The following is a 9808-nucleotide window of genomic DNA, read 5'->3' on the forward strand; positions in this document are numbered from 1 at the left end:
TACCAAATCATCTAGTCATACCAGTCTTCTGATACAATTATGTTATTCTGTCAGTCATTCTTTTATCCCTTTAACCCCCCCTTTGTCATTTCTTCTAAATCACTACAGTGCCTCATCATCATACAGTGCATTTTCAGTAAATTCTAATTTACATTCATTGTTCATTTCTCATCTATTCCGATTGTTTCCTTCCTTCTATTTTCTCTTCTTCATAATCAGTCCATTGAAGGTTTCGCCGCTTGTTATCGTTCTTAGGTTTTCTTTTTGCTTTTGTACGTTTCTCATTAGGTTCCCGTTCTATTAGTTCATCTCAAAGTTAATTCGGATTTCTCTTGTCTCGTCGTTATCGCTTTTTTGTTGGTTTCTGTCGGTTTCAGCTTCTCATCTTATTCAGCTTTTGTCATCGCTTCTTATTTATTATTCTCTTACAACCTGTTTTGATCCATTTTACCATATCAGATTATTACGACATAACGACAACATACGATCCATAAACGAAACCTTCACGAACTTGACGGTCAAAAACTAGATTTCCACTACCGCAACAACAATAACCATTAACGGTACTTTCTGAAACCACTTCACTACCTCGTCAACAAGTACCAATCAAAATTAAGCAATCAATTTTCTTATTTTTCGCTAGTATTCGCAAATCACTCACGTTGATCATCCTATTGTAAGTACCTGATTCTCCGTTATAAATCTCTTATTCAATTGTACCTGATCAACCAATTCCCATCATACACTTATCACACGTCATGTCCCATATCATATCCACAATCATCCCCAAAGAATAGAATAATTGTCATCATTGTTTGTCGTTATTATATCCGTTTTTCGGGTAAGACTTATGAATATCATTCACGCTCAAACCTCTTTATATCTACACTCGATTTCCCTTTACCATCCTTTACCTGTACCTGTACTCTCACTTTACATATCCATCTTTTGATCATCATCTTTCGCTAACTTAGAGATAATCCCAATAGCAATACATTATCCATGTCGACGTGTGTGATGAGTCACAATACACCTTTCAGTACTACTCAAGATAGAAATACCGAATATCAGGACACCTCATTCAATACCACTTTATCCGACGATCTATTCGATTCCTCTTTCTCTTGTAAGCGTTTTGACTAATCTGAGGCTATCATGAGCTATTCGCCGACATAATTGATGTAGTCCTGAATCAAGATCCCAACAACATGGATTACTACATCGCTACTCCAGACGGTCAGCGAAGTCCAGAACCTACCAACAGTCATATAAATTCTCATAACAATCAAGAGGCTCAAGCTCAAGATCACATCGATACTATAGTGGTTGATGATGGTATGTGTATTTACGCAGATCCTTTTTGTTGTATTTGCTGTGCTTGTGCACTGATTTCAACTTTTATTTGAATAGCTACCAACAATCATATCGACAATCAATATCTTTCTTTGTCTCCTCTGACTATGTCTGATCCTCATACTATTTTTTCTCAACCTACATCAGCAGTTGAAGTTGTTCCTAGTCCGTATCCATATCCACCATACGCTATGACCTATGATCATACAGCAGCTACAATTTCCACTCACGAATCGCAACCTGTACAACATCCTACCCATTTCCATCCATATAGGTCAAGTAGTGAGTGGTTTACCGTATAGTATAAGCATTCCTCTGTTACTACAAGCTGACGACATACTTATAGCAACAGGAGATTTTGCTAGAAATCCAAGATCACCACCCCGTTCACCTGCTTTATCCTCTTCACCTCATGGTTCATCATTTTCACAAAGATTATCCTTTGGCGTACCAACTTCTGTTAGCCCGTCTTTGGTCAGTCCGCAAAGTATAATTGGATCACAACTATCAGATGCTAGTCCAAATAATCCTTATATGTATCAACTCCCTTTAACATACGGTACACCCTTAAATAGTGTATCAAATCTTGCCAATATCTCGCCAACCGGTCCAGGCCTGTCTATGGTTGCTGGATTTCCTGTACCTATTTCAACTCACAGCTATCAACAACAAATTAGTCCTCCCATCAAGGGAAGACCTATAACTCGTGGTAGACAAGCTAAAACAGCCACCAAAAAGAACGTGAAGAAAGAAGATGACGATTTGAGCGATGACGATGATGAGGATACTACTGCAGCTGGAAGTGGCCTAGGTCTTTCCGCAGTTGCTGAGTAAGCCAAATGATTTCTTACTTCTTCCCATTCGGGTGAAAATGTGTCGACTAGACATTTCGATGCCTCTTGTCACCCCTTCTTCACCCTCTGCTCCTCCTGTTCCCCCTCCATCTACACCTCATCAGATTCTGACTGATATATCGTCTTGATCCTACCAGTAATAACGAGAATCGAGGAGCACCGGTTTCGTCTAAGAAAGAAGATGTTCGAAAAGCCCGAATAGAGAGCGAGCAGGTGAGCTCGTCGGCGGTGCGCGAAGCTTCTTGCTCGGTGCCGTTGAGGGCCATCATATCCTAAAGAGTAGTAGCTGATATGGGACATGTAGAGACGACGAGATGAACTTCGAGAAGGCTTCAAAAGGTTGAAGGAAGCTTTACCGCCATCAAACCAAAGATCTTCTAAAGTCAGCTTGCTTGATAGATGTAGGTGCATCCGCATTACGAATCTTCCCATAATCTAGCTAACGACTTGCCTTTATAGCTGTCGCTCATATCCAATCTATCGACTCTGCAAATAGATACCTGTTGGCTGAACTCGAACGAGCTAATAATGAATGCAACAAGCTTCGGGAGTAAGTTCCCCATCTGACATCTTGAATATTATGCTAACAATCGTTGATAGTATCCTCCATAACGATATCGTTCTTAGACAAAGAACCGCTTCTAATAGTCCTAATTCTGGCTCGCAAGCCAGTCGACCTCAATAAACGCACCCCTCGACCGTTGCCTACATATTACTGTACTTTCACATCATGAGCGTGACGGTCGTTGGCTTTATTGCCTCTTCTACGACATCTTCTGGCCTTCTCACCATCACATCAAGCTGTATACAGAAAACTGTTCATTGACTATTCAATTTACGATTTTCATAAACGTTACGACAAGCACACGACTTGAACGATTGGAACCACTTCGATGTTCAACACTAATGAACTTTTTTAATCATTTCTTTGCTATTCTTGCTCTCTATCTGTTTACTTGCAATTCCTCTTACGTTTCTCTTCAAAATACTTTTCCCTCTCTTGCTTACTATCTGATCTGCCTGGTTTCTTCTTGACTTCATTTCATCTCTCAACATCTCAGGATTTTCCTTTCTACAATCATCTCTGGCATGTAGTTATTTTGGCCGGATCCCTGTCTCTCCATCATGTGTATACAATTCACCCTCCTTTGTGTACCACCTTCTCTTCTCATTTATGTCAATACTCTCACCCCTTCCTCAATTCCTTATGCAGTGCATTCTCTCAGAACAAGCTTTGTTACATTGTAGCTATTTTTCCAAACATAATTGTTGTTTTGTTATCATTGTTTTGCCTTTCTGCTTTCCACGTTCCTCTCTTTCTCACTTCGGTTTTTGGTCTATTCTGCATCGCTCTTATCTTATCTTAGTTCATATTGTCTTTTCCTTTTCTTTGCTTCTCTGTTGTAAGATAATCACCTTTTCTCTTTTATACTTGTTTTTTACTTTACCTTCGCACCATAAAAATCAACAAACAGACAACAAAACACTCGTCATCCAGTTTCAAACGGATATCGGTAATCTTTTGGAAAAAACGATTTTCTTCATTTTCCCCACGGAAAATGTATGGACCGATTCGACTATGTTTCAGATAAACCAAATCAGTACTTCACAAACATAGCAAATTGAGAAATAAAATCGGTAGTCTGGTACTTTCTTCATCTATAAAATTCTGAAAATTTAGATGTATGGGCCGATTTTATACTCAATCAACATTTTCAAGCTCTATAACTAGATGTTATAATGGAATCAATGTCGGTAGTCATTGAATGATTGCTTCTTCTTGCCTTTGACAGGTTTACTTAGATGGACCGATATTAATTCTTCAAGACCTTGTCAGAGTACGTGAAGAAATATGGAAAACATTATCGGTAGCTTTTGAAAAGTTGCTTCTATTTGCTATCTTTAGATAAGGTAAAAAATGCTTAGATGGGCGGATAATAGATCTTCGTTGGTTTGGTACAAGGTGGTCGGTTAGTTTAGTTAGTTGATTTAGTCGGTTCGGTTGAACTTAGGTTTTAAGGTTGATCATCCCTTTCTATCTTTCTCCGTTTAAATTTGGTCGACCAAATATATGGTGGTTTCGCAAATTACGAATTGATATGGTTCATCATGAAATAACGAAAGGATTCGGTTCAGATGTTATAATATCCTCATTACTATACTACTATTTATACTATTTTTATACGATTCTAATGGCTTGATGAATTTTCAATTTTACTGCAAACGTGTATCTATCTTACGAATACCTTTTGCTTCAGAGATGCATGATTTGAGATACGAAATAGGAAAGCTAAAATAATACAATTTGAGATTCACTAAATTTGCTATGGAAGAAAAGGTAAAGAAAACACAAAGCTGAAAGGAAATAGAAAATTTACATGATGCATATTCAAAAACCCACTCCCGTTGATCTTCCACAGTCGACTGCCTAATACGTCATTCATCTACTTCTAAGCACATCTAACGTTAGAGAGTACAACGAAATTGTTTCGACTGAATCTTAGAAAACGATTTATTGGCTTAGTAACCACCTCCTGGTCTTCTCATCTGGACGGAAAACAAGTAATAAGAGAGAAGTTAACGTAAGCGAACGAAAATCAAGAGTTTGATCTTGGAATGATTAGAATATCTTAACTCACGAAATCAACGAAAAGATCAAGACAAACCATATCTTCATCTTCATCAGTGTAACCTCTGACTTGAACTGAGAATTTGGCTGAAGAGCACAGAAAGAGATAGGATGTTAACAGTTATATCTAGTTTGACTGCATACATATGTTTGTGGTGTTCATCTATACTGGTAATCCAACTCACCTTTTGGAATTTCTTTTGGTAATTCAACAGTTTGTTTAACTTTGTAAGGACCAGGTGATACTGGACATTGTACAGAAGCGTTGGCGTTTTTACTACAAGTTAGGAAAAAAAAAAAGACAATGGTATATTAGCGACGTTATGTATAAAAAATGAAATGTTCCAGTCCATTAAACCGAATATTCCGAAGGACTTACGCTTCTTCACATACATCGAATTGCTTTTGTAATAACTTGATTAAACCGAGTTTTACTGTAACATCGGCGTATGCACCATCCTACAAACGGTAAAATAATCTGCATCAGCGGTATTCCTAAATATTATCCAGTCTTCGGTGTTTTCGCTCGACATACCTTGATAGGTTGGATAACATCTGCTTCTACTTCTACAGTAAGGTTCTTTCCTGGAACAGGTGGATCGGGAGTAACATGGATAGACTTGAGTTGGCTATAGAAGAATGTATATCAGCTCCATATCAACGTAAAATGTTGATGTCAGAGCTGACAATGCACTCACACTGCATCAGTTGCGAGACCTGTTAGATCGTTGTTACATCCAGTCAGAAAAAGAACGTGCGATAAGGCGTACAAAGGAAGATAGTAAAGGAGATAATGAGGTAGAGATAGTGAAGTATATCGAGAATCAGCGTCTTTCTTGCATGTCGGAAATTGTTAACGACTTGAAAACTCACCACAGTCTACATAACTCCATGAATCCATAATTCTAATTTCCCCATCTTTGACGTTAGATGTAGATACCTTGTTGCCACCTGAAACGAGTTCACCAGCCCATCCGAGAGCATCAGCAGCTAAATTTGCTGATGCAGCGGTCGCAAGAAGGGGGACGAGAGCAAGAGAAGTGAGTCTCATTGTGGTTGATAGGAGTATGAGATAATCTGAGTGAGGTAGAAAGGGATTATGAAGATGAGAGGTAGATAGATAAGAGATGATACAATACGAGGATAAGGGAATGGGCTGATACGATGAGCGATGATGACGGAAGGAGTAGATTCAATCCAACCGGACAATATAATCACCTCTGAATGTTGTCTTAGTACAAGCGGTTCAGAAACACTTTCAAGGGTAACTTGTCACCCGCTCTTTTTACGTAAAATTATCTGTATGATCACGATTTCGAAAATGGAAACAAGTGAACAACAATCATCTTTGAATACTAATTTGGAAATGTACTATACATGATACCAGATGAAGATTTATCCTATCATGCTCTATATATCTATAAGTTTTGGTTGCCCTAAACCTTCTGGCATCGGTCGACCTAAATTAGTCATCCACTATTACAGGTACTTGGTCGGACCAAAGTAGGATACTATGACCTCTGTGAGGGGAATTTCAAGGAAATGACGGACATGTCCCTAAACTCCATAAAAAAGTTGATTTATTTATTTTGACAAAAGTTGGCCACCATGAAACGTTCAACCGAAATTATACCATTTCAGTACGAATATTTACATTTTCTACATATGTATTGTCATTATCAATTGTAACTCAAAATGTCAGCTACATTAACGAAAAAACAACAAAAATTAGCTGCTTTCAGAAATAAGCAAAAGGCTAAAAAAGCAGGTGCACAAGATGAGACACAACCTGATTTACCTGAACAAGATTTATTAGATGATGACAATGATGAAGAACCTAAAGAAGAGGATAAAACAGTTTCCATAAAGTCAAATGATAATAAGAAAAAGAGAAAGGCTGAAGAAGAAGAAGAAGAAGATGTGGAAGAGAAAGATTTAGATGATAAAAAAGATGTAGTAGAAACGAAGAAAAGTAGTGAGAAAGGTAAAAAGAAGAAGACTGCTTGGGATGAAGATGAAGAAGGTGAAGAGAAGAAGAAGACTAAGAAAGATATTAAACAGAGGTTCATTCTTTTCGTTGGTGAGTAACAAGCTCTGCTAAGATTCAATTACATGTCTTGCAAGACTCGAATTGACTAACGAAACAATCCTTTTCATTGTAGGTAATTTAAGTTTCAAAACTACGAAAGAAGAGATAGAACAACATTTTGAACCTTCATTAGGTGAAAAACCATCAGTTAGATTATTAACTACAAAACCTACAAAAGAAAATCCTAAAGTTAAATCTAGAGGAATAGCATTTTTAGAATCAAAAAATTCTGAATTAATGCAATTAGCATTAAAATTACATCATTCAAATTTAAAAGGTAGAACTATAAATGTTGAATTAACTGCAGGTGGTGGTGGTTCATCAGATAATAGAAAAAGAAAGATAAATGAAAGGAATAACAGAGTTGATTTACAAAGAGAAAAGAAAGCTGAAAAAGAACAACAAGAACAACAAGAAAATGAAAATGGTGAAAGACAGGAAAGTAGTACAGGAAATAATGATAATAATCAAGGTGCTAGTAAAGATGGTAAAAATAGAATTAGAGGTGGTAGAAGAGTTAAATCGAAAACTAAAGTAAGTTTGAGTCTTTTATGCTATTCTTTTTCCATTCTAAATCGCACTATCCCTTTTTATTATAAACTACTTGCTCTTGCTTAATCTCCGCTGTCACACAATTCTGGAGGTCATTTAATTCTTCTTGTTTGATCATCGTCGTATCACCTATCTTTGTTCTCGTGCCATCTTGGTGAACATATGCTAAATATACCTTAACGCCACATAGTCCACCGACGATTCGACTCCATCAGCCAAACGACCACGCACAGATCCAAATGATCCTAATGCACCTTTATCAGGTTGGGCAGCTAGAGAAGCAGGAACAATTAGAATACAACCTTCTTTCAATTCTTCTAAACCACCAAGGCGAGATTTCAATAATAATAACAATAATAGAAGAGATCAAAACGGCGGTGGTAATGGTGGTAAATTCCAAAAGAAGAAATGGACTCCTACAGGTGCTAACGCTCAGCCTGTTTCATGAAAATGTTTATAATCTTGTATAACATAGTTTGGTCTGGATTTATATATAGGATGAAATCGTATGTGTTTCGATATGATAACATTATTTGTACAATTTATGCATTTTTTACATCATTTACATTTAACGTTACATATAACAAGGTCTTAACTGCTCACGATCAACGTGATAGTTTCCAAAACAAAGTAACTACAACAGCTTGTGCCATATGCTATCCAAAAATCTATAATCATGAAATATCGTTGAATCTCGTATATATCTATCGTAAACAAATGACCAAAATACGTGTCAAAGATGTATGAGATGAATGATAATGATCACTGGGAATAATGTGTTATTATGTAAATTTAAACAGGATCAACGTTCAAGCATGACTGCCGTTTTTGCACTGGATCGAATCCAACAACTATCAGCGGTTGCAAACGACAGGGACTGTTTTAGATTCTAACTTACCGATGAACATACTTTATCCTTGGTTCTAGTTTGACATTTACACTTTGTACATTCACATTTATGATCATCTGGTAGATAACCTGTTGTCATATTTACAGGTACAACCTTCAACCCACAAGGGTAATCGAGTGGAGGTGTTAATGGATTTGTTAAACACATCTTCGTTAAATTATGTTGTTGTCACACGATAAACAGTGATAATCGATTTAGTCGTTGGGTTCAGGTTCGGGAAGAGGGATGTTAATATCAATAGGTTGTAATGGTTTTCTAGGTTCGCTATACACAATTGGTGATGAGAGTGTGCTTGGGATTAACGTTCTGATCAATATTACCTTTGAAGTAAAGCTGGGATGAGCTAGAAAATAGTATGTTTGATAATTCTTGAATATTTACAACTTGGAAGAAGGTTTACGAGGTGGTAAAGGCGGAGGCTGGAGTACGGGAGCGGGTCTGGGAGGCAAAGGAGGAGGGTTTGAGGGTTTCCTAGGAGGTAATGGAGGTGGATTTGACAGCTTGATTTAACTTGAAGTTGGAGGAGGAGGATTAGAAGGCCTAGGAGGAGTTGGACTTTTATCTACGGTTGTTGGGGTTATTGTAGTCGTTTGAAGAGAAGGGGATGGTCGAGGGATCGGGGTTTGTAATTGGTCTTGATGGGACACCTTGGAAAATGGCTGTTGAAGATGGGAATAAAGCTAATTTACTACTATCTCCGTTAGCTTGAGAAGAGTTCTGTTGAGAAGAAGATGCGGAGGTGGAAATTTGGTTTTGATTTGGGTTGGACGTGTTGGGCAATTTTTCTTTGGAAGTAAAGGTATATATACCAGTGAAACAAATTTCTCTCCTAGGGAGCCTTGATATGATTTATATGATAAGAATTGGATTGAGTTATCTTGAATTTGAATTTGAGAAGCAGTGTTTCGTTGAATCAAGTTACCGGAAGAGGTTGAGGTAATTCTAAAGAATGACAACCTTTATATATCTTGTAAATGTGGAAATTGTAGTGTCATTTAACGTTTATCGTTTGATGTAGCTCTAAAGTATTCTTTGAGAAGCTTGAAACTTAAACGAGGGTTCCTTTGCACTGCGTTCTACACCAAGATGGAAGGTGAACAAATTATAAGAATTTTCTCCTTCAAACACAGGAATTTGAGAAGCTCGAATGTCGCCTAAACCGTTGATCAGAAGTTTTAAATTGCTAATAATGACATCTTGTGAGGTAAGCAGATCTTTATATATGCTTCTTTACTTCTGATTCTGATTCGAGTCATCTAATGTTCCTGAGGAAGAATACCTAATTGAGTAAGTCGTGATGCTAGAAAAGAAAGATTTGATCAAACCATAAAAACGTTGTTTTTTTAAGGCGAGCTGAGAATTAGAAGTCAACGAATCTGCTTGTATATATACAAGCGAATCTTGACGTATCACCTCCGATA

The 9808-nt window shown here is 37.3% G+C and overlaps 3 protein-coding genes across 3 annotated transcripts; 2 read left to right on the plus strand and 1 right to left on the minus strand.

The window, feature by feature from the left end:
- Nucleotides 1-1002: 1002 nt before the first annotated feature.
- On the plus strand, nucleotides 1003-2892 carry L201_003510 (uncharacterized protein; the record flags this gene model as incomplete). Its single annotated transcript, XM_066219263.1, has 8 exons — nucleotides 1003-1126; nucleotides 1186-1335; nucleotides 1411-1635; nucleotides 1700-2183; nucleotides 2345-2420; nucleotides 2512-2608; nucleotides 2667-2757; nucleotides 2808-2892. 8 exons carry the CDS (start codon nucleotides 1003-1005, stop codon nucleotides 2890-2892), a joined length of 1332 nt encoding a protein of 443 aa, XP_066075360.1.
- Nucleotides 2893-4727: 1835 nt separating this feature from the next.
- L201_003511 (phosphatidylglycerol/phosphatidylinositol transfer protein) lies at nucleotides 4728-5887 on the minus strand (the record flags this gene model as incomplete). The annotated part of the gene is made up of 7 exons (XM_066219264.1): nucleotides 4728-4754; nucleotides 4847-4923; nucleotides 5022-5113; nucleotides 5216-5295; nucleotides 5372-5465; nucleotides 5535-5553; nucleotides 5710-5887. 7 exons carry the CDS (start codon nucleotides 5885-5887, stop codon nucleotides 4728-4730), a joined length of 567 nt encoding a protein of 188 aa, XP_066075361.1.
- Nucleotides 5888-6531: 644 nt separating this feature from the next.
- On the plus strand, nucleotides 6532-7925 carry L201_003512 (uncharacterized protein; the record flags this gene model as incomplete). Its single annotated transcript, XM_066219265.1, has 3 exons — nucleotides 6532-6916; nucleotides 6999-7459; nucleotides 7668-7925. The coding sequence occupies 3 exons, from the start codon at nucleotides 6532-6534 to the stop codon at nucleotides 7923-7925; spliced, it is 1104 nt and encodes a 367-aa protein (XP_066075362.1).
- Nucleotides 7926-9808: the final 1883 nt, after the last annotated feature.

The sequence above is a fragment of the Kwoniella dendrophila genome, chromosome 4 (assembly GCF_036810415.1).
Source record: "Kwoniella dendrophila CBS 6074 chromosome 4, complete sequence".
NCBI lineage: Eukaryota > Fungi > Basidiomycota > Tremellomycetes > Tremellales > Cryptococcaceae > Kwoniella > Kwoniella dendrophila.